Raw genomic sequence first — 25,435 nt, forward strand, 5'->3', positions numbered from 1 at the left:
CAGCGCGTTACTGCCACTCTCTGGTGATGAATGAACTCGCACTGTTGGTGGTGTTTCTGTGGTAAATCACGTTTTTTAGATATTTTCTGGTACTATATCACACGTTTTATGGCGTTTTAGTAAGTTTTTTTCTCCTCGTTGCCCATTTCTTACTTGTGATTTCAACAAAAATGTGAGTATCAAAGTTCATTAACTTCTCTTTGATTTATTTCCTCCCTTTTTGCTAAATGGCAATTAGCCTACCGCCAATATTGTTCACGCTCAAGACGGCGATGTCAGATTGATCGGTGATCATCACCGTAACTTATTAATTTGCTTAATTATTTACATTATAATTATGGTAACTGTTTCATGACCACACAAGTCAGTAGGCTAAATGAAGTCGCAGATGTCCTATGTTAATAATTGTAACTCTAATGTTGTTGGGGGAAACCCCATATAATTTCAATATTGCTTTAGTTCCTTCCTGTCCTGGCTTTGTTGACCTGTATTTCTGGACTTGTCTGAATCACATATTTCCTCTTTCCATTATTTCTGCTACTGTTGGATCAAACATTTTCTTTGACTCTAACCATTTTAATCAGGAGCTACCACACCTTTCCTTCTGTAGTGCATCCACATGCTTTGAAAAGAAATAGGTTCTGAACATATGATTTCAGATTAAAATCATGAGGTGCTCTCTTGGCGCAGAGTGCTGTGAATTCATGACCAACTGAGCTGACAAAATTTTTGCATATATAATATAATTAAAGGGATACTCCACCCCAAAATGAAATGTCATTAATCACATTAATCACTCATTCTAAACCCTATAAAAGCTTCGTTTGTCTTCGGAACACAATTTAAGATATTTTGGATGAAAACCGGGAGGCTTGTGACGGTCCCATTTACTGCCAAGTAAAATACAACGTCAAGGTCCAGAAAAGTATGAAAGACATCATCAGAATAGTCCTTCTGCCATCAGTGGTTCATCCGTAACATTATGAAGTGACAAGAATACTTTTTGTACGCAAAGAAAACAAAAATAATGACTTTACTCAACAATTTGTCTCCTCTGTGTCCCTTCACATCACCGTAGCACCATTTTGGAGAATATCCGCTGAATGCAAGCAACATACACTCTTCTATGTGAGCCGTGCCACATGGATGCATTGTTTTCATTCAAATCAAAGCGTAAATACACGTAGAAAACATATCCTTGTGTTGCGGCTGACACAGAATAGCGTACACACTGCTTGTGTTCAGCGGATATTTCTTCACTTACAAAAAGTATTCTTGTCACTTCATAACGTTACGGTTGAACCACTGATGGCAGATGGAGTATTCTGACGATGCTTTTCATACTTTTCTGGACCTTGACAGTGTATTTTACTTGGCAGTCAATGGGACAGTCACAGGCCTCCCGGTTTTCATCCAAAATATCTTAAATTGTGTTCCGAAGACAAACAAAGCTTTTATGGGTTTGATACGACATGGGGGTAAGTGATTAATGACAACAGTTGTCATTTTGGGGTGGAGTAACCTTTTAAGTGTCATCTAGGGAAAAAAATGGTTAAATGTCGATTTCTTTCATATAAGCTTTATATTTATTTCTGAAACTTTGAGAGTTTTTCTTTAGCGTTTAAATATAAATGTAAAAACAGATAACATCTAAACATCTGTTTTTAATTCTAAATATTGCATATGACACATAAAGTGTTTTCCAGGCAATGCTATATGGGGGAGAATAAAAGCTGCATTTTGCAAATGTGTATTGCCACAAAATTGTTTTAATAATCTGGGTTCCACTCTTACCATTACATTAGTTTTATTTTCCAAAGCTTGTACACTCAGACTCATTAAAACAGCCTCTCAAAACCAGCTGACCAAACCTTTCCATGAGCTGGGGACACCCGGATGACCCTAAGTCTCCACCTGAGGGAACAACATGCTCTTTGAGTCCAGAAAGTGGACAGACTGATTGTTGATACATTCAGAATGGCCTGACTCACCGTTTCCTGAGAAAGCTCCACTCCCAGGTACCCACAGTGACCTGCCCGCATAGCAGCCTCTTTATGACCTGTTTACATACTAATTCCCCAAATATACTATATTTTTAATTGCATAACACTGATTTCCTGGATTTTTTTCAGTGCTGAACTGGCTGTCATTCAGAGAAGGTCACATGTTTGTGGTTATGTTTGTGCTGCCATGTAGAGCTAAGGAGAAACAAAGGTTATTCATGTGAAGAAACCAAAATAAGGATTATCCTATGCTTTCTGTCAAAATAACTAATGACATAACTCGGTGGGGTACATTCCAGGAAGGGTCACCCAGCTTGTTGGGAAGCACCAGTGAGGATGTGGAAACAAACACCATATGGGGTCATCCAGTTTCACCAAAGCTAATCCAAGTTTGGCATGGGTTTTTACGACTGGCGTAGCAATTGTGAGAGTAATATGTCTGGATGTTGGTGTATTTAGACATACCGGAGGATGGTTTTAAACATAAACATATATTATGTGAATTACATTGTTGTCTATATCTGCAGAGACCTGCTAAGGAACCCCTGAAAGAGAGGCGCTCACTATCCTGCAGTACTTCTGTGGGTGATGGTTTAGGCTTGCGCCAAATATAAAGATTCCTCTACCAATCTGAAATGGATATCTGTGATGATCTGATTATCTGGCTGTGTTTAAGTGGTCTCTTGAGGAACAAAGTTCTGGAAAAAGAAAAAAACTGGATAAAGATGCTTCATGACATCTCCTGTAATCTTAATCTCTATTCTTTTGAGATAGCACTGAGTCATGGACAGAAAGGTGCACTCAAAGAAAGTTAAGTTACACAGTTGGTGTTGATTGTATTAGTCAGTTGGTATTGACAGTATGAGTCACTAAGTTAAAAAACCAAGAGAACCGGAGGTAGTTTTGTCTAGATACCTACATTTGAAAATTCCACCTCGCTGAACAATCTTAGCTTATAAAGAAGCATTGGATATTTACTGCCAGCTCAGCATCTCCACTGGGAGCTAGTGCTTCACTAGTGCTCTGGAAATGAATTTTTGGGAACATGAAGATATAATCTAGCATGAGTAGATGGTTTAGTCATGCACAGAAAAAACTCATCAGTCCACAATTTGCATGAGTCTAGTTTTTAGAGATGAGCAGGGAAAAGATGTTTTGAGAGCTACTACAGATATTGCTACTACTTAAGCACACGTGTAGAAGTATAAAAAACATAAAACAAAAAAATTTATTTCGCAATTCAGGCTGTGACGTCTAGTTGTGCAGAAATCGCACACTTCACCTTTAACTTCTGAAGGACCTCATGTCCATTCTGAATTTGGATATCCACAGGAATGCTTTAACCAAGTCAGTTTCGTTTGCTGCGCAAATAATAAATATTCCCCAATGCCAGAAGCTTCATTTAAATGGATTCCTTATCACTGGTGGTGGCTGCCTTTCAGAAAATTATTTTATTTCTAAAATAGTCTTGAGCTAATATTTACAGATGCTAAAGAAGGCACTTGTGGTGAAAGAGAGCACAAGATGAGCCCTAGATCTGAATTAAGCCTCCAGATACCACACTGCTCGAAAACGGATGAAACTGGCCACTGACGCAAATCATGAGAGACAGTGTGCAATCCAAGACACCGCCACATATTTCCCTTCTCTGTGTGTCTCTGTCTTGTATTTTTTATGTCTCTGTTAACAGGACTTCTCAGAAGTGAATGCAATGTGTTATTATGTTACATTACAGGTTCTTTAAATAGAGTCATCATGCATCTTTGTTTCTAAGTGAATAGATACAGTGCCAATAAAAGGTTTTTGGACACTAAAGATGCAATTAAAATGTAGAAATGTCTTGGCATTATATAACAAAATATCAAAACAAGTTTTTTAAACATTTCAAAACACTTTTTAAAATCATTTCACAATATGAAATTTATTTGGTTTCAAACTATGAAGCAATCAGCAGATATGCATATTTTTGTGCACATATGCATATGTTCAAAATACAGAGGAAAAAGTCTTGGACACTTTCTGATTGTCAGAGTTTGTGAAATATGTTCATGTGTTACAGTAATGTGATGACACCTGTGTGAAATTGAGGGGAACTGATATAAAACCACAGGGGGGGAAAAAGACCTTGGGACCAGTTGGTTAGAAATATTTGAAAAAGTGACTAAGAAAGTGAAGTTAGTTCTGTGAAAAGCTTTAGCATCATTTGTTTGCACATGCCACTTGGTTTGAAAATTTGTGTCTTGTGCAATGAAATTGTGACATTTTTAAGCATGACTTACTGGTAAGTGTCCAAGAGTGTCCAAATACTTTTTTGAGGCCACTGTACATACTGCTGATTTACATGTCACGTGCACATCTATAGATTTTAATTGTTAGAGGAAGTGATGATTATCAAACATAGGAGGCTGACACTGCCATTGGTTGATCATCTTGCTGTGAAGGTAATACCTTCACCACTTCATTATTCAGCATACTCAGAGGCACCAGGCACGTTACTGGAAATAAATAGTTGTTGTCACTGTGTGAGGTCTTGGGGAAATGATACCTCTGTGTGTGTCACATTCCAGGTTTCATACAGACTGTGCAGAGGCGCTGGAGCCAGGATGTCTTGACCAGAGTCTCATGTCCACTGTCCAGTGTCCACTGTTCCTGTCTAGGACAGGCCAAAGCCAACCGCAGAGAGAGAGAGAAAAAAAAATTATATCAGCAGAATGAAGATGCAATGAAAGTGGGAGGATTTACACAACATCACCATAGAATCACAGCGGAAATTACAACACACTTCACCTTCAAGCGTGTAATTTTTGTGCCACTAGCAGCACCAAACAGAACTGCAAAAATAACTGTTTTAAAACAGTTTTCTGTCTGCCCCTCAAATTCCCTGGAAAATACCTGTATCATTGTATTGTTTGGTGTTAAAATTATGTATAAAATGGTAAAATGGTTTAATTGTTATTTGTAGTTGTTGGGTTGTGATTCTTGGCAACCTTTATTTTTTGAAGGTTTTATTTACTCAAGGTTATATTTATGTGTCAGGAGGGGGAAGGGGGCTTCGCCCATCCAGTACCTGTCTACAATGTTTCATTGAAGGTTTGTTGTTGAGAACTGATTATACATGTCGTAATTATGGTCTGTAGGAACAAGCTTCTTAAAATGTAATTTGGCCAGGTCACCAAGTCGGATACAGCATGGTGTTCTCTGAAGTGTTGATTTCCTCAATGAACATATCGAATTTGGAGAAGATTCTGGTTTAAAATAGCTGTTCAGATTTCAATATTCAGTACTTGGAGTGTGGATTTACCTCGACATACAAAAAATTTAGTTGTAGGCCATGATGTGGACAACCTGAAATGACCTCGACATACAAAAAATTTAGTTGTAGTCTTCTTTACCTAGTTCAATTATGACCCTTTAAAATTGTAATTTTGATGTGTCACCAGGTCAGATGAAGTGTGGTAGTTAATCAAGAAGGGACAGTGAGATGACTTTGTCCCTACAAAGGAATGTGCCAGATATTGAATTAGTGGCACATTTCCATGGGCAAATTGGACATGATTGAGAGGCTTACAGAATGGTTTCTTTGATGCCATATAGATACTACGTTTACATCTGGGCTCTCTACAGTGGCACATAATTCCTATACAATTTTCTAGATACAATGGACTCCACTAACAAATCTAACCAAGTTTCCAACATATTAAAGGATTACTGGTAGTTGGCCTTGGGTAACCTAATGCCACAAGAGTGAAAGGGGTACAGTAAGGAGAAAAATGGATTCAACAAAGAACAATCAGACTTCTTGTCCTATAATGTGCAGGATTCTTTTTCTTCTTCTTCTTCTTCTTCTTCTTAACTGAAACCCTAGTATCTTTATTTACTTGAAGTAACCCCTGAGTTTCACAATCTCACAAACCACCTGTATTTCTTCTTATTTTTATTATCGCACAAACCACCTGTAGTTCCATCATACACCCCTAGAGGCTCTTAAACCTTGTGTTGGAAATTAGTATTGTTATTTGTACAGCTAAAAAAAATTGTTATTTGTACCCGGGCTAATAAAACCCCGGATATACAGCTAATATGACTCCGGAAATATTTTCATGCTTCTTCTTACACTTTCTTACTATAAAGTTTCTGTATTTCACGCATAACTGCCCATGATTTCTAGGTACTGTTTTTCATGTAGGAATGTGCTTTAAAAAACAACTCCAGACATGCATGTCATGTAGGAATGTTGGGATTGTACAACTTCCTATTGGGACAACAGAAGAATGCTTGCGTGTGAAAAAGTCATCGGGATTGGCACATTGGGACAACAGGAACTGGTCTATGGTCGGGATGTACTTCCTATTGGGACAACAGGAGAATATGCGTGTGACCAGAGAATCCACACTGAACAGACTAGCAGGTTCCAGCACCTGAACATAACAGTCTAAATCACCCAGCTGCCAAAGCAAAGAGTGCCACGAAACAATAAAGAACCACAGTAGCTACAGAGCTAAATCAGGTCATACACCACTAGACAAACAAATATACAACCAGCCCTACAAATTTGGTTAATCGTGTTTTAATTGAAACCACAAAATGGTAACTTCAGCTCAACTGTATATATTTTAGTCAAATACCCATGATGTTGTAGAAAGTGAATATGGGTTGTACCAGACAGACTGCTGCATGACTCACGGTTATAAATATAAAACAAACATTAAGGCACAAAGAATAAAACGAGTCAAAGCTTTGCTCCACCCCTCAACTGTCTCCACAGTTTGTTGCTGTGATTCACAGTGATTCAGGTGCTCTTTAGATGGCCAGACATGTCACTCTGGGGTCAGGAGTGTGACAAAGTGCCAAATTCTGTTGTAGAGCCAATTGCCAGGACCACTCCATCTGTCTGGCATGTGTCAAAAATGACAAGAACCAGTGGAGTCCCTGCAGCAAGACACAACTCGAGCCAGAGTCAACAACCGGCCTGGAACAACTTGAAAGCTCTTGCTTGAGCACTTTTGCAACAGACTGTAAATGTCATAAATACAGCCCTCAGAGATTTCAATGCACAAACTCATCGTTTAGAAGGTCCCTTTAAACACCATTTAACATTTTGCCACCCTAGAACCATTTTCTTTCAAGAGTTTATTTGCATGCACAACAATATGCAAGAAAACCACATTCAGGATATTAAAAGATTTCTCCACGTTGACATCAAAATGAAAACAGGGTCTTGGGTAAAAATCTAGATGTGGCAGTCAGGTTTTTCTTAAACAGTTTATGTCCTTTTACCCAGCAGAAAAACAAGGCCTGAAGGTAAGTGTGTGTATCCTTTAGGAATCAAATAAACAGGATCTGAAATTTCTGATATCTTCTATGTGTGAACATGATAAAAATGTACTCTTTATTTGTTTTTATATCTTTATTTATTACAAATACCTAAGGTAAGTGTTTATTGACTGTTTGAATGATTTTCGGCCCTCTTTGTATGTTAGCATTAAATATTATGTTACTGTGAGTAAAGAAGCAAATTATGAAACAACATCTTATGACTAATGATGCCAACCTGTTGATACTGTATAGCGTTTACTCTCAATGGGACATCTTATCCCATCACACAACCATTACACCACAAGAACAGAAACACAATACATAAACATACTTCCTGCTTGATTCTACATTAGCATTATAAATATATTTTTTAACAAAAATAAAGCATCTTTCCACAACTGTCTCTTACATGTCTTCCTATGACATATTTCCAGGACAAAAACCTAGTATATTTGAGATAAGCTGTAAATTATAAGCAAGAATGAATTGAAATATTGAGAAAAAATGTTACTGATAATACTTCCAGATCAATGAAGATTAGGTGTTCTTACATTGGACTGAGAAACGGAGAGTGTGAGAAAGACATATTGCATACATAAATACTTTATTCTGGCATAATGACTGCATTACACTGTCTTCTGTAAGTCTTTGTTAACAGACAGGCAGTTGAACTCTTCAGAAGGACAAAACTTTCTAGAGGCACATTGGAAATAGCAGTTTCAATGTTCTGGACCCAAGAGGACTAAGGCAGAGAACAACAAAGAATTGCGTCTTCCGTTTTAGCAAGGTTATATGACAGCACATCCTTTAATATGTTCATCCTCTTTCTGAATGACTGGAGTCCATTAGTTAGTCCATCTTTTTTTTGAATTATGGTTTAATTCTTGTGAATTTGTAAATACTTGAGTGTGATATTGATTGTGTATTGAGTTGGTGTTATCAAAAGGGTGATGTTCTTATCTTTGACCTTTACAAGAGTCATATACATAAACAACAGAGAATCGACACAAACATCGTCCTTTTCAGTTTCGTTTCCGCCCAGTGTTTGACCACTTAATAATTAACTGAATACCAATCTTGTTTGTCTTCAGTGTTTGACAGAGTACGTAGAAAGCACCTTTGGTGTTGTATTTGTGTATAATGTTCCTCTGGATACAGTATCTTTTTTTAAACAGCAATGGGGTCAGTAGGGTCATAGTTCGGAGGTCAAAGTCCCAGTGCTGCTGGAGCATTACGTAGCCACTGTTGTCCTTCAATTGCTCGTTTGATGTGGTTTCACCTCATGTCCACTGGAGGGAGAGAAAGGAAACAAAACAACCGTTAACAAGCAATCACGTTTTTGAGGAATCTGGAACCATTTCAAAATGATTTGATTGTGATTTTTTCTTTAGTATGACATGCGGTTTGTTTGAGTGACACATATACACCACGCAGTGATTTTAATGTGTATTATTGGACAGTCTGTGCACATTTAAGAAAGAAAGAACAATGTGAAAGGAACAATCTTCGTGATCAAGTTCACCAAACCATCAATCCACACTTTTTCATTCACAAACACTCAAAATTATACCAACCACACAAGCTCTGTTCCAAAACCTATTGAGCTGCCTAGCATTTTAAGATAACTAACCAAATTTATTGGAATAAATTGGATTTGAGTCTCTGAGTGGCTTGTGAAGATGCTGTCTATGAAAAGCTTTCCAAACTAGCCTCGTTAATGTTGCCTTAGGGTGTCAAATTCAATTCCTGGAGGGCCACTGTCCTGCAGAGTTTAGCTCCACCCCTAATTAAACACAACTGAACCAGTTAATCAAGGTCTTCAGACTCAATAGCAATTTCCAGGCAGGTGTATTGGAGCTAGACTCCAATAGGTAGACGGTAGACAGCAAGGCAGCTCACTTGGTTTTGAAACAGAGCTAAATTATATACATGATGAGCACAGCTTGATTTCATAAAATAAGTTGCATCAAAACAGACAATCCTGTGACCCCATGCAGCAAAGCGAAACACAGCACAGTGCAAACATCTCTCTCGCTCAGTGTTGAGTGACTCTGATTGAACGTCTCACTCTTTCTCCTGATCAGTTCATGCCAATGATTGGTGGTTCTGTCCAAAGTTGTCCTACCTGCAGGATATTTTGGTCCGCTGAGTATTAGGAAATGTTTGCTTTTTATTGAATATCCTTGTTGATCTGTGCTGCCACTGCTTGCTTTCTGTGTTTCCGTTTTTTACCATTTTTAACTTTGCGTGGGCCTGGAAACACAAGTTTGGGGAAAGGGGCAAGCCAGATGATGGGCAGAATGTGGTTGAGTAGAAAAAAGAAACCAAGCAAGAACAAATAAAAAGAAAGAATTCATGGCCTCGGGGAGGTGTAAAACAGACTGTGATTGCACTTCATAAATATAAAAGAAACCTGTTGTACCTGAAGGAGAACCTTCAGACACACTTCTACGTGTTTCAGCATTTGCACAAACCTGTGGTCTTTCTTATCCATTCAATTGCATCATTGCCCAGCACAGTAAAACACAAGCTCACACAGGTGTGTTTTGTCTGCGGTGACAGCACAATGCTACAGGCCGCTGAGTGCACAATCCATAGCGAAATAATCATTCAAGATCAGGCCAAACATTCAGTGTATGCATGTGTATGCGTGACATATGTACCTGTGTCTGCTTCCGCGTGCTCGATCACGTGATGCTGTGACGTGCACACGCATTCCAAATGATCCTCTAACCGGACAAGCACCTCCTTCAATTTTGCTTTCTTACGCGATGCAAACTCTACCTTCGCCACCTGAAAGAAAAGAAAAGGACCATGTTAGGTTAGCGATGTGTTTCAGTGTGTTGGTGTAGCATTCAGGACAACAGCACAAATTCTTAACTGTTTAGGTAGTACATGCTAAGTTAGCTCCCAAACCCTGCCAAATGGTCATAGGCAACAGTGGAAAAATTTGTCAAACAATTCCTGGGCAATAAGCCCAAAACAGTTACATGTTCCACAGTTAACGCCCCACTGCAGCACACTAAACTCAAATTAACCACCCAGTCTTAAACAGTGGTCAATTTGTGTCTTCTGTTGTGCTAATTTGAACACTTAGGCCTCTATTTCTTCTCACTGTTCTGCTAATGCTTGGCTGAATATACTTTGAAAGCTGTATGGACGTGGCTGTGCGCGAGATGGAACAGAACACTGAAAGATGGAGTATACCTGGGAGTCTGGGACATAAGGCAGTGGTTCCTGAAATGTTTCTGGACCAGTTCTCCCAACTTGGAGTATACCTGGGAGTCTGGCATTTTGACATGAGTCTATTTTCAGGTCTGCTTGTGCTGGAACAAGTAACCTTAAAGTGGTTCCAACACTCAGTGGTCAGTCCCCCCAACTCTGGATGTCTCCTTTGTCTGACAAACCAATTTTCAGGTCTTGGAGTCTCTACTAATGAGCTGATGGGTTGAATCAGGTGTTTGATTAAGGAGAAATGCTGTGCAGTGTTGAGGGCTCCAGGAACGTGGTTGGAAACTACTCTGAAACTACTACACATCTCATGATTTTAAATGTGCTCTATGTGAATGTCCCCATGATTGGTCCTTTTAGTAGGGAAATACATGTTTAATTTGGTAAAATTGGGTTTTATGGGTTGCTAAAGAGGTTTTGTAGTGCGGTAAGGAATGGTATTCCACTTGATCCATTAGAAATGACCTAGAAAGCGATCAAACCACCACGGTTTGAGTGTGCACAATGGGACTGCACATTTGCAGTGCATCAGCCAAACATTCAAGTATGCATTGGTGTGCTTCCATGGAGTATTTGTCTGGTTTCGAACACAATCACTAAATTCAGTGCATGACTCACAGAGTGCAAATAAAAACTCAGTCTACCATGCAAGTGCAACTGGTTAAACATTTTGGAACAAATGATGCAACCCTTGGACACTCCAGCAAACCTAGAGAGAAACGTCAAAATGATGGAGGGCGAGAGACAGTGAAACGGGTCTGTTTCGGTGATTCCGTGCACCCGGTTATACCTCTTTCCCTCTGTCTGCAGCCCACCTCTCCCTCCTCTTGGACATTCTTATGCTTGGTTATATTTACAGAGCCAAGTCTAAAACAGCCCGTGGCGTGCAAGAATGTCTGTGACTGAGGATGAAGGGTGAGACAGACACCGAGGGGCTTGAGAACTAGTCCGGGGGGTTGGGTAAGGGGTTCAGCAAAGGGTCATGATAAGAAAAAAAAGAGTCCCCACGCCATCCTTTGCTGTCCCCCGCCCCAATATTCTCTTTCAAATTCAATTTATCATTGCTTTTGCATCTCGATTTCAAGTCCAAACTTCACACATGCGCTCGCCCACATACTCGAATGCGCTTTATAAAAAGGCCCAAGTTTCTCAGGAGGCCCTTCCAAGCTCTATTTATAAACTACTTTGCTTTACGCCGCAATGAAAGCCCTGTGAAATCCCAGCGCAGCGCACTAATGGTGTGACATCTGATCCATCCCTGCCTCCAGCAACCCCAACCCCCTTTGACTCGCCCTGCGTTCTGTGAGGACTATTGTCCTGGCATTTCCCCACAAGAAAGGTGGATAAAGAAAGTGTGAGAGAAAGAACGGGCATCAGGAGAGGTGCATCATGGGTAATTAGCATGGGAACAAAGGGAACTGGACACATAGCCAAGGGACAGGCAGTTTTGCTGCACATCTGTCAGTGGGTAAATCTGACGACAAAACGCTGTGGATAAAGCAAAACCGAGAGCGGGCCGGATGATGGGGGGTGGTATGGTGGGAGGAGAGAGTGTTGGGGCGACCCGAAAAGAAAAAGGGGTGTGGGGAGCAAGCGTTCTTATTGAGTGAGTGACAAAGAGAAGCCTGAACAGTACAAGGATGCTGGGAGGGGAGAAAATAAAAGGGAAACTTTTATCTCATGACCTGCATGTTTAGAGTTACAGAAAGAGTATGGGCGAAATCTCTGTTGTGAAAAACATACACTGGCACCCAGACAATCATGAAGATAAGGAGAAAAGGTGATCTAATCTGTGCACTTCCTGTCATAGCCCTTTAAAAATGTCCCCAATCACCAGCAGAAAGGCAGAGAGAGTGAAAAGATGGAAAGAACAGAATTATAGACAGCAAATACAGCCCACCACATGCAAAGAAAAACAAACAAAGAACAGCGAGAGAGAGAGAGAAGGGAGAACTCTGTTTTCTTTCTTGCATTTCAAAGCATTTTTGGATTTTTGAATAATCTTTCAATGATTCTCAATTAAATCTCATGCATTCAAACTGATGTTTTGATGTATAAATAATATATTATATAAGCATTTCAACAAACTTTTTTAAATCCTCTGTAATGCCCATTTACTTCTATTGTACTTACAAGTGCATTACTGTAATCATGCAAAGACATTAAAGTCAAAGACTACATGCTTTTGTCAATTTATAGATTATATATTATGTAACTTCACAGGCAGGTGAATAAAAAACTCTGTAACAGACAGAGTTTGAGTGAGTGTTGATTTATGTTTATTTTAAATGTATATCTGTGTTGTTAGGTTTTTTTTAGATATATCAGCCTTTCCACTCCAATACAACAGGCTCTTTTGGAATATTTTGCTGTATTTTCTGTATTAATACCACTTTCATTCGATTTAGCACTATTTGTGTTTCCTCAGCGTTTGCGTCAGAGATGGGGCCCGTATCCTCACTAACCTGGGCCATTTGAGGCTCTTTAATACCCAAAATCAACACTCGCAACACACCTCGTGCTTCCATTGCCAGTATAAACGATGTATGATTTCCCTTCACACGACCTCTGAAGAAGGAATACAAATCTGGCTCATCCAAACACATAAACACTTGCCTTTTGAACCACATCACCTGCTGTATTCTTACTCTCACTTGCAAACTTTCCAAATCAGGAATATCTTCACTTTTGTAACTTTAGCAGTCCGATTACCAGAGATGAAAATAAAATAAACATCCTTCACACACTCAGCTGCCTATCTAGATATTCTTACTTTAAGGAAACCACAGTGGCCTTGTTCATTGTTGATGCTGAGGAAAAGTTTTCCTCAGTTTGGGTTCAGGTATGCTGATTCATAGATGGAGCGATATGACAAAATCTCCCTCCAAACAATATAACAAGACTTAAAAAGAGACGTGCTGATTCACTTTTCAAAAATCTTGGACCCCATGTCTGATCTGAATCAAAGAAAGTCAGAAGGCTAGGTTGATAAAGTCCATGAAGACGCCAGCTTTAAATGATGACAGAATCTACCATGTCACTTTCAGGTTTCTGCACTGTTGTTGTATTCTGTCTGGGTGAATGATGCAGTGCTTCATTGCAGCACCTGTTGTTGTAGTACTGTGTGATGATGTTTGCATGCAAGTGTGTGTGTGTGTGTGTGTGTGTGTGTGTGTGTGTGTGTGTGTGTGTGTGTGTTAGCAAGGCTAATAGACACAAACTGCAACACAGCAGTTCTGGGAAAATCATTAGTACTGTACACCGGGTTGATAGCAAGAGAGGAGGTTATGCAGAAGAGAAATGAACAGGACAAAATGTATCACTCATTACGGTGCCTGTAGGAATGAAAATCTTGATTTCAGTTAAAAGAACCAAATGTCTTTATTATAGAAGCATGTGCATATGTTGCACCTAACACCAAAATGTTCATTTTGTAGAATAATTTGAACTTAAGCAGCAACATTTATGTCATATTTAATTGCTGATTTGAAATGTGTTACTGAAACAGCTAAAAGGTTTGGAGATTTCAGTCCCAACTCAAGCAGATAGGAGCTGTGCTAGCATGATAAGAACGGCTGATGTGTGAACTGACTTGCCTTAAAGCTATCAACTCCTGTTACACTTTACATAACAGCTCAATCACTACTGAGAGAGACAGGAGAGAGAGAGAGAGAGAGAGAGAGAGAGAGAGAGAGATAAATGCCAGAGAAAATATGAAGAAATATAAATGGATTGCAAAAGAGAAGAACATGGAGCAGAAAAAGGTAGAGAAAGAAAAAAAGACAGACAGACAGACAGATAGATAGATAGATAGATAGACGAGGACAGACAGACAGACAGACAGTTAGGTAGACAGACAGTTAGATAGACAGTTAGATAGATAGATAGATAGATAGATAGATAGATAGATAGATAGATAGATAGATAGATAGATAGATAGATAGACAGATAGATAGATAGATAGATAGAACGATAGATAGATAGATAGATAAATAGATCAGATAGATAGATAGATAGATAGATAGATAGATAGATAGATAGATAGATAGATAGATAGATAGATAGATAGATAGATAGATAGATAGATAGATAGATAGATAGATAGATAGATAGGTTAGGTGAAGTTTAACTTCAGTAAGTGTTGATAGACTCATTATCTGGTGTTATGTTCCACACCCAGCAGTGTCTCCTTTGAAATGGGCTTATCACTGCAATGAACCAAAGTACAGCAGAAATGTGGCCAAGCACTCACTTACACACACACACACACACACACCTTGTAACACGCACTTACTCACTGTGAAGTGTGCATATTTTGCGTCTGTGTATTTTTTATGTCGGTTTTTTTTATATTTAGCTTGTGCAGACCTGCTCCTTTTTTAGGATGAGAAGGAAAAAGTGAGGGAAGGGTAAATACATCTCTTAAGTGTATTTGCTCAAATATATACCACCATAGCTGGAAAGAAACACACATAATATATTCTTGTCCCATCCCTGTGCTCAGAGCTGGAAAAAAATCATACAAGACTTACATCTGTGTTCATTTTATGCGGAAATCAACTAAACGTCTATTCAGAAGATTGCGGAATATGAATAAATAAACAAATCAAGAAAGAATGGAATAAAAAAAGTGTTCATACAAGTACATACACACTACTGTTGAAAAGTTTGGGGTTGGTAAGATTTAATGTAAAGTCTCTTATACTAAAACAGTAATATTGTGAAATATTATTACTATTTAAAACAGGGATGTGGCTTGGAGTGGGTGTGGCCCTGATATCTATACTGCTTAAGATGTAGAGTCAACTTTGTCTTTCCCGCATTTAAATGGCTTTACAGGACTGTTGATGCACTGCTCTTACCTTGACAGTACGGTGCTGTTTTTTGGAGGGGTGACAGCACATGTTGCCGGTGTTGCAGCAGCCTGTACAGCGTTTCACCTCCACACACGGAGGCCATATTAGGAAGTTTGCAGCGGTGGGATCCACTTGACTGCGGGGGATCTCGTAGATCACTGTCCGTGTCTTGCACATAGCGGGCACCGCTTCCTCTACTGGATGCAAGAAATGAGGACGCATGGATAAATTAATACATTAGAACAAATTCAAGGTGAAGAATATTCAAGATATTACTTACTAATTACTTCAAACAATTGGACTAAACAAAAAAAAACAACAACAACAACAAAAAAAGCTCAACACACTAAACTGAAACAAAATAATGAAATAAAATAATACTTCATGGCTTATGAATATGGTAATCATTAAGTACCATGGCATTGTGCTTTATTAACTAGCTTAAGCTTCAAAAAAACACTAAAATAAACTAAAATAAGCTAAATAAAATAAAACAAAACATGATTAAATAAATAAAATAAAAATTTTAAAAAATGGCATATGAATATCTAATTATTCAGTACTGTGATATTATATTTTTATGCTATAATCAAATTATATTATGGTATAACTGTACTAAAACTGTACAAAACACACTTAAACCCGGATGTCATTCAGTACCATGACATGAATATGGCTCAATCACACAAACACACTAAAAGAAAATACAGTAAAATTGAATTAAATTAAATTTCAGTAATACTGTATTATTTTTTTTTTTTTTCATTTTTGGTTATTTGAAGATTATGATTTTTTGTTTTTTTAAAAGGCCCTTTTGCATTAGTAGGAAATAATATAGAGGGTTTTTTAATATCTCTGAGCCTCTGTATTTACCTAGACTAAAATTAGTTCAACCACAGCACTGAGATCAGCATTCGATCTGGAGGTTTAGTCTCTTTCAGAGTAACAGTTTTAACAAAAATGGCACACAGCTATTCTGAGGCCTGAACAGTTTTTCTGTGTGTTTGAGTGAGTGATTGGGAGGTACAGAGGGGCCAGAATATCCCAACACACACAAAGGCACACACACACAGCGCTGCGCTACACGATTGATGTGAAGGGGAAGGAAGAGTGCATGTCAGAGCTCTGTGTGCCAGTGTGAACTCTGTTCAGTTCAACGAGCTGTGACATGAACTTTGAATGTTTGGAATTTTCTGGCTCGGCTATGTTTGTGACCTCACATGTACCACCAATCAAAATACTCTCACGTACAATCAAATAAAGAAGTGCTCCCGGTCATGGAAACACACCAATCGTAGATGTTTAGTTCTGGAGTGTATCAGATCAATTCAGGTCATTTCAATAATTTAACATTCTTACTTTCTGAACTTCATGTGTCAAAGCTGTCAAAAAAGCGTATATTTAAATATTAAAAGGGTAGTTAATAGTTCAATTCTCAACATACTGTAAAAGAGTTGCAATATGATAAAAGGGTCAGTCAAAAATTTGGGGTCAGTAATATTTTTTTTAAAGAAATTAATACTTTTATTCAACAAGGATACATTAAATTAATCAAAAGTGACAGCAAAGTCTTTTATATTGTTCCAAAAAAATATTAAATTTTTTCTTAAAATACATAAAATAAATGCTGTTCTTTTGAACGTTCATCAAAGAATCGTGAAAAACAGTATCACAGTTTCCACAAAAATATTAAGCAGCAAACTCTTTTCTATAATGATAATAATAAGAAATGTTTCTTGAGCAGGAAATCAGATATGAGAGTGATTTCTAAAGGATCATGTGACACTGAAGACTGGAGTAATGATGCTGAAAACTCAGCTTTGAATCACAGGAATACATTACATTTTTAAATATATTCAAATAGAAAACAGTTATTTTAAATTGTAATATTTAATAATAATATTGTTACAATTGTATTTTTTAGCAAATAACAATTTATTACAAATTTAACCGACTTCAAAATTTGAAAGGTATTGTGTATGTGTAGTATTATATTTTCTCATGCAAAATTTGCATCCATGATACTAGGATGTTTGTTGCCAGATTGTTGTTCCCAGGCTGTTGCTATATGGTTGTTAAGGTGTTTTTGTGCATTGCTATGCGCAAATGCAGGACGAGATAAGCACTAAAATTGGAAGTGATAGCATGGCAGTAGTTTAATTATTATCAGTGAAGGACCATAAATTAACAATCATTCTGCCAAGCAATGCAGTTCATGAACTGTTTATGGTTGCCAAGCAACTACAGAATTCCTCAAATCAGATTACAGAGACAGAACTGCTCATTTATAAAACACTTCTTAAACTGAATGTTGTCAAGAGTGACATGTCTTTGAGCAGAAGGTCTTACCGACACTCCTCTTCCGTCTGTGGGACAGCTGCAGACTCTTGAGATCTGAGGAAGCGGCCTTGAATGAGTGATGGCTCTTCTGATGGTGCTTCTGTTTGACCTCCTCAATCACCTCATTTCCAGGACCTCATCAAAACACAGGTTATCCGTATTACTTTCATGTTACTCAGTGAAAAGACAAATCACTTTTTCCCCCCTTTAAAGCCAAGATGAATCCACAATGAGGCGATTGAAAGTCTCCAGTAGATGCCCCGAAGCCTTCAGAAGCACTGCCGTTAGTGGCACCAAAGCATGAAATAATTTCCTTCTTCAGAAACTCATTTTTCTACAAACAATGGCTGCTTTATTCACAAGCTTAATTGGAAATTCATCACGATGGATTTCTGGAGGAACGATGTCATTTTGGCCCTGAATGTGGTTGGCAAGTTTATTATAATGTCTTCTGTAGCATTGACATGCCCGAAGAACAAATCTGAACTCCTGACAACCTCAGTGGATTTGCCACTGGTACAAATGAGTAAGGCTCCTGAATACAAAATCAGTTCAGCTATTAAGTGCTGTTTAAACAACGCATGATGCATATGAAAGCTTCACATTAATAATAAGGTTTGAATTAATCATGTGATGTGACATAACCAACAACACAGAGCATGCCGACTAATGCACAAAACACTTTCCATGTATGAATTAAGAGATTGGTATATTAAAGCGATAGTTACCCAAAACTGAAAAGTTTGTCATCATTTACTCACCCTCATGTTATTTCAAACCTAATCTTTTTTTTTCTTTTTTTTTTAGATATTTTGAAGAATGTTGGCACTCAAACAGAAGCTGGTATCCACTGAATTCACTGTATGGAAAGAAAATACTATAGAAGTCAACGGCTACGAGCAACTGTTTGATTACCAACATTCTTCAAAATATGTTCTTTTGTGCTCAACAGAAAAGTTTGGAACAACATGAGGGGGAGTAAATGATGACAGAATTTTAATTTGGGGGTAAAAAAGACTTAATAAGAAGAGCGGATAATTGGTTATTAATTTTTAATTTTGGGGTAAATTTGATTTTATTAGTAGAGGAATATTTTTTCACTTTGAGAGGTAGACATTCAGGAACTGTAAGCATAAATATCATATGAAATATGATATTTTGTCAAAAGGACCACTCAGTAAAAGTGACTGTCTGGTTGACATTTAAATCAGCAAACCGCTGTTCACTTGTTGCATTTTATGATAAAGTGTCATAAATAATTTATGGTGCGGTGTTATAAGGAATGAAATATAAAATTAGATACTGGAAAATTTAAATAAATGTTTTCGTATATTTGTATTATTTTTGATTGTTCACAAATTGTTCTTATATAGTAAAAATATTGCAAATACAGAATATACAGTATATATATATAGCAATATTATATTGCAAATATATACTATATATCTACAACAAATAAAAACTATTTGTGAATAATTAAAACAAAAATGTAAATTTTTAAAATAAAAACTAATAAAACTGATAATTAAATACTGAAAATGATATGATATTGTTCTACAGATATTTTAGCTGGGTTTAGTTTACCCAAGCATGCGCTAAGCTTTAACATCAAACTGGCTAGTGTTTTTGAAAATGAAGATGTGTGATCTTTTATGAACTGAAGAACTGGCCGTGAGGAATGCTGAGAGAGCAAAGCACCCAAACACACTCTCAACTTAAAAGACTGCATGACCACACACACAGTCCTGAAGCAGGAAACACAAGTGACATGTCAACAAAAGCCCCACTCTGTTCTGTGTCTCTAGTTCTTTTAATCTTTCCTACTAAATGGAAGGCCATTGTTTTTAAGTTGTTTTTCAGACTCAGTCAAAGAGTGCGCGCTGACCCGCAGAGAGAGAGAGTTCAGCATTTGATCCTGCACAACACACCTTATCTCATGTTCACATCAAAACTCAGTGTTATGATGTCAAACTCAAGAACTTTGTTCTCTTGAACACAAAAACACAAGACGACCATCTGAATGAAAGAGCAGCTGTCAGTTATGTCAAACTCAAGAAATTTTTATTTTTGTCATCAGATATTGTGAAAGAATAAAAAGGAGCAACGTTTCTTTGTTGTTCTAAACACGGGTGAATGAGCAAATGAGATCTGAGATCTATGGTGAAGAGATTTTCAGTGAATAATGGCTTAAAATTCAAATTTGTTTATGGATTTGTTTACTTTTGGGATATGTGTACTTCCTATTTATTTGGGTTTGTCAGTGGAAAAATACTAAAATAAATGTTTTAATTTTGAATTTATTTATATACTGTACAAAAGAATTGCTTATACAGATTAAAAGTGTATATGTATATGTTAACTGTGTGTGTAGGTGTTTAATTTGCTATATTTAATGCAATATTTAATGAATGTGAATAAGAAAATGTGTCTTACATAATATTTAATCATATAATATTTTTTTCTCAAAAGTATATAAAAAAGTAGCATTATCTATTAGTATATTCTCAACCAAAAACTGACTTATTTCAATCTGAGAAAACCATAAGAAAATATATCTTGTCATATTTACTCATATTTTAATTTATACAATTACATTTATTTTTTTATTAAATTTACTCACATTTTAAAAATATAAGTCAATTTTTTTAGATAATGCTACATTTTTATATACTTTTTAGAAATATATATATATATATATATACATATAGTTAATGAATGAATGAATGAATTTTTCAAAAGTATCATTCTCAATCTGATGATAATAGTCAAAAATGGTGCGGATTAATCTGTTTGATCAATCTATCTCTGTTTTTAATGTATGGAAAAGAGCTGCTAAACGTCTCATTTCCATCTCTTTTTCTTCAACAGAAGAAAGAAAGTCATACAGGTTTGGAAAGACAAATGAGTGGTTAAACGATGATAGAATTATCATTTTCAGTGCATTATTCCTTCAACTCCTCTCCTCTCTAACACTGTAAAACAGTATCATTTGGCAGGTGATTTTAAGGCACATTGGCCTGCAGCACAATAATTACAGGGACGATCTACCTGCAGCGACCCACTTTTATGTGCCCTCCTCACAATCGCACGATGCTGATGAAAGCATTCTTCCAGTAACTGTGCAAATTGCTGGTTCTGAACTTATAATCTTTGCATTACCAGCGCAGATCTTTAACCACTAGGCCTCTATCATCAAACCCCTGTGTCTCTGATTATCTCTTTCTATGTGTGTGCTTTCTCTGAATGAATTACAAAGGACAACATTAGCCCTTCTTCACGGATTGACAGCTGTCCTTTCATCAAACAAAAGGACATCCCTCCATCTGTGCCGTTTTCTTCTGGATGTGAAAGCGCAGGGCGACAGGAGAGGCAGACAGATGGATGCTGATAAGTTAAAAGGCTGCTGGGAGGCGCAGAACAAGTGTGGCCTGTTCCAGGTGAGCGGAGAGGTCACGTGTGCTGACCTTAGCGAAAGAGAGACACCGTTTCCTCCCTAAATCACTGTCACTGCTTTCATGACCTCTAATTATCCATCCATTAGCAGGGAGATACCTATCTGTGCTTTCCTCCTCTCATCATTCGCTCCTCATATGGACAGTTGACGAGGTTAGTGCTCTGATCTGAGGCACAGCCGTATGATACTGTCTTTTATTGATTAATATAATTTGAACTGATAAGAGGGGAAAGCTGGTAGATGCTTATAGATTATTAGAAATTAATTGGATTGTCATAGATAGTGCTTCTGATATCTTCTATGGTATCTGTTTCTGTCACAGATTAAAAAACAAGACGCTTCTGATATCTATGGAAGCCCGTTTCTGTCACATTTCTTTTCTTTTTTTTTTTTTGATTTTCATCTGTTTCATAACTTGGAAATTAAGATTATAAACCCTGCTTAGTTTTTTTTTGAGAAGAAAAGAATTTTGATCTTAACTTTCGTTCCTGAAAGGGAAAGGTTAAAAACTAAGTTTCATGACAGTATCTCATAAAACAAGCTCTTTTCCCTCTCAGACTGAAATGCGACGGGAATTTTGGTTCTTGTGTTTGTGTGGTTTGGGAAGTATTTTTTATGTTTTTATTTTTGATTGAAATGAGATTTCTTAGAATTTTCTGTTTTGAGAGACAGGCTGATTTTGATGGTATTTGTTTGCTCGTCTTTAAAAACTTGACATGTGAGCATTTGAAACAACAAAGGCTTCAAGTCCTTCTCTTTGAAAAAAAAAGATAAATATGGCTTTGAACATATTCAGTGAACAGTCTGACTTTAAAAAGATCTGAAAATATACCATCACTGGCGTCAGGCATCTTTTACTAGACTCTGGGTGTCTGACAGACAGCCTGATTTATGTGGACACCAACGGAATTTTTTTTTATTTATTATTTAATTAGCCCATTTATCTTTTACTAGACTCTGATAAAACAACAAAATGTATTAAATGAGTTTAAATGACATGTGCTATATATATATAATATCATATGAGTTTAAATGAGTGTGCTTATAAAATAAAATAACAAAAGCAAAATGTAATTTCTTTCTGTACATTCTGGCATGAAATGTAAGATATACATGTTCCTTCCAGGTGTTCAGATTAACCCATATAGCATATTAAAGTCACTGTTGTATGCCAATGCATTGCACACTAATTCTAACCAATGGAGCCAAAAAGCCCAAACATTTTTTAAAGGCAGATATTTTCTATCAAACTTCAAAGGAGCCCCGCCATTTGATATATTACAAGTGCCTGTGTAAATACCAGCTCAAGTGAACTCAGAGACGGCTCGTGTTAGTGATCACTGTAATATTATCCAAACTAAAAGAGAGTGAAGACACAGAAGAAGGAGGAGGAAAACAAGCAGCAGAACTTGAGTTTTCAACCCTGTACAAAGCTTATTCAACCATGCGTTTTACTGTTAACATCAACACTCCTGTTGCAACATTAGATGCCCAGAGGACTTGTATTTATGAGGCGATGCTCTGTTATCATTATTCAACCCGTCCCCCCTGCACACCTATCACATCTGTGCTCTCACCACAGAAACCAGACTGGTTACATTCAAACCCCAAATTATACTGTTGTGCTTTTTTCTATGTGTGTAATTACCAGTAATCCCCTATAAATTAAATTATAGTGGGCAAATGAAACCACTTGTGGACAACTTAAGTATAGGAAAACTTGGCTTCCCATTCGCCGTGATGTAAGTCTGGAAATAAGATCCATGAGTTGCTCTAAAAACAGAAGCAATCTGCGAAAAACTATTTATGACTCTCCACCCATTGGCCAGTATAAACGATACCTTTAAATTGTTTTGTGTCTTTCATTGTTTTGTGCTTCTCGTATTTGTGGCAGGTACAACATTACACTTTCACCACAGCAACTACAACAAACACCTGTAAATAGTCCTGCCATGCAGCACATGAGATTAGCTGTTGAACAAAGTCCACAGAGGTGTCAGGAAGACAATGAGCAGAATTTACCTGGGGAATTTACCTCCAGTAGCCGCTGGAGGTCGCTGATGCTGTTGATTTCGCTGTGCGACAGTCTGTCGATGAAATCTTGAGGGATTGCAAACTCTTCTGCCGACATAAAAAGATCAGTTGCGGCATTTGACAAATCTAGTAGCCTACGACACAGAGGTGTATTTCTGCGTATCAGCAGCGTGAAAAGTTAAGTCATTATTAAGAGGCATTTTAATTAAAAGTCTGAAAAGTTTAGAGTACATTCTGAAAAGGCATTTTCTAATCGTAAATTGTGAGTATTTAAGTGATTATTTAGAGGGTTTTTAAATAAAATTGGAGTAGAAAAGAAGAAAAAACATCTGTTCTCCTTAGTGGACAAAATATATTGCATCTAAATTCTCCCTCATTAAAATGATTGCCAATGCCATAAAAATTGTATGGCGTTAAAATGACAACATCTTGAATACATCAAGCACAAGCCGCGTCTCCTCTTTTCATAATTTTATGTGATATTTTATTAGGTTTGTCAGTAGGGGGCGATCTTCAATAGTCAACCCTGTTTCCATGATTTTTGTACAGTAAAAAAGCTGTTATTAAAAAAACTAGCATTTGTATAAATATCAGTTTATGCACATGGCCAATAATGAACTAGAAAAATCAACGAAAGCCCTCGAAGATTGTCAACCCTGTTACTTTTTTTTTACAGGCATATCTATATCCCAACATACAACTATATAAATAAAAGTAAATTTAAGATGAGATGACACAATGCATTTCTTTGTCTGGTAGCTATTGGTGTTTCATCAAATTCTTAAAGAACCACCGATTTTGTAGAAGTACTGTTAAAAATCTAATAAAAGAACGCTGTAAATATTCCAGAGAACAGCTGATCTATACTTATCACATGTTCACCCGCAACCACAATGCGTTGAAACCATAAAAAAATAAATAATGATGTGTGTCTAAGACACATTTAACATAGATCATTAATCCAATCTAGAAAATTACAGGGAAAAATAATAAAAATTAAACTCATTATGATGAGACTGATTTAAAGCTATGTAAAAGGTGAATTATGAAGCCTAAACCTGCTCCGGTGTAACATGCTAGAACTTTTCTATGGATCTAACAAGGTTTCGTTTTAGTGGGATCTTTGGCACTTTACCTCAGCAGATGCCAGCAGAAGGTGCGAGGTGAGGAGCAGAAAGCAGCAGAATAAGGTTCTCATCTCCTTCCAATGTCAATTTTCCACCTAATAAGAAAGATGCAGACTGTAGGAGCCTTGGAACCGCTCCTGAAGTCAGAGAGTCCAGAACCATACCTTGAAGAGAGCTCCCTTTAGATGACCCGAAGCACCAGCTCAAGTCTACAGAGGAGAATCCAAACTGTCCTGGTACTCCAGGTGCTGGTACTGGTCCAAATGCGCCCTTTATTTAATCTCAAAAGTGATTTAACTTGAAAAAGGTCGTCATGGCTGTCCAAACCTGAACAATCCAAAGACAGAAACCCTTTTGCATTGCCTAGGTCAGTATATATAGATTAAAACTCAAAGAGAAATGCTTCACAAATGTTTAGAAGTGAGTAGCCTACATGCACTTCATACAGAGCTCAGCACTGGATCTTCAAGCAGTATGACGTCATGCAGTGAAAGTACAATCCCAGGTTAGTATCCATGAATAAAGCAGAAGGACAGAGCTCAGAGTTGGTCTTGTTCTCTAGAGTTCGTGCACTGAATGCCGTCTCATGCGCGTCTGATCTGCGGGATATATGCGCCTCCCCTCGCGCTCCGGTAATCACGGACGAGCGCTCGAGGAGGTGGTTGGCTGGGGCTGCATGTGAAATTTAACCCTTCATACCCTTACTGAGGCACTTAAATCTCAAATTTGTATGTAAAATGTGTTGACTGAAGCCCTCGTTAAAAACTTAATAACAGCACCTGCAACCCATTTAGCTGTCCCTATTCAAAATATAGCTAGCATATTGTTTTTGTTTTTTATAAACCTCTTCATTTATAAAATATTAAGTAGGCTAACAAGGAATCAATAAAGCAAATGCGCAATTTGCCGCTAGAAGATATTCCTAAATTACAATATAGAACGTTCATCTATGTTGCGCGTAGTGATATAGTAGCCTAACTATGTGAACGGCGTTATGCTGTAACTGTTAATATGTACATTATAAAATAAATAGTTGGGGTCTTGTCTTCTGATACACTTTAAATAAGGCCAAAC

General features: G+C 37.4%; 1 protein-coding gene across 3 annotated transcripts; it reads right to left on the reverse strand.

The window, feature by feature from the left end:
• Window positions 1–8,489: 8,489 nt before the first annotated feature.
• Window positions 8,490–25,010, reverse strand: pdgfab (platelet-derived growth factor alpha polypeptide b). 3 transcript variants are annotated; one of them, XM_042718090.1, is made up of 8 exons: window positions 24,526–25,010; window positions 24,370–24,456; window positions 23,223–23,319; window positions 17,756–17,881; window positions 15,413–15,603; window positions 9,983–10,112; window positions 9,445–9,572; window positions 8,490–8,608 (listed from the first exon to the last, which is right to left on the reverse strand). In XM_042718090.1, the coding sequence occupies exons 2-7, from the start codon at window positions 24,430–24,432 to the stop codon at window positions 9,490–9,492; spliced, it is 690 nt and encodes a 229-aa protein (XP_042574024.1). In that variant the 5' UTR covers window positions 24,433–24,456; window positions 24,526–25,010; the 3' UTR covers window positions 8,490–8,608; window positions 9,445–9,489. The 3 variants fall into 3 exon arrangements, with proteins under 3 accessions (XP_042574024.1, XP_042574019.1, XP_042574030.1); XM_042718085.1 differs by having other exon boundaries at window positions 24,370–24,688; window positions 24,795–25,007; XM_042718096.1 differs by lacking the exon at window positions 9,445–9,572 and having other exon boundaries at window positions 24,370–24,996.
• Between the last annotated feature and the right edge of the window lie 425 nt (window positions 25,011–25,435).

This window comes from Cyprinus carpio, chromosome A3, assembly GCF_018340385.1.
Source record: "Cyprinus carpio isolate SPL01 chromosome A3, ASM1834038v1, whole genome shotgun sequence".
Classification (NCBI taxonomy): Eukaryota; Metazoa; Chordata; class Actinopteri; order Cypriniformes; family Cyprinidae; genus Cyprinus; species Cyprinus carpio.

What these genes read in the sequence shown, in the direction of transcription:
- pdgfab (XM_042718090.1), bottom strand. Translation starts at nt 24,432, where the DNA reads ATGAGAACCTTATTCTGCTGCTTTCTGCTCCTCACCTCGCACCTTCTG. An exon ending in ACTGGAGGTAAATTCCCCAG is followed by an intron (nt 17,882 to 23,222) that starts GTAAATTCTGCT and finishes TGTTTTGATGAG; the next exon opens with GTCCTGGAAATGAGGTGATT. An exon ending in CAGACGGAAGAGGAGTGTCG is followed by an intron (nt 15,604 to 17,755) that starts GTAAGACCTTCT and finishes TCTTGCATCCAG; the next exon opens with TAGAGGAAGCGGTGCCCGCT.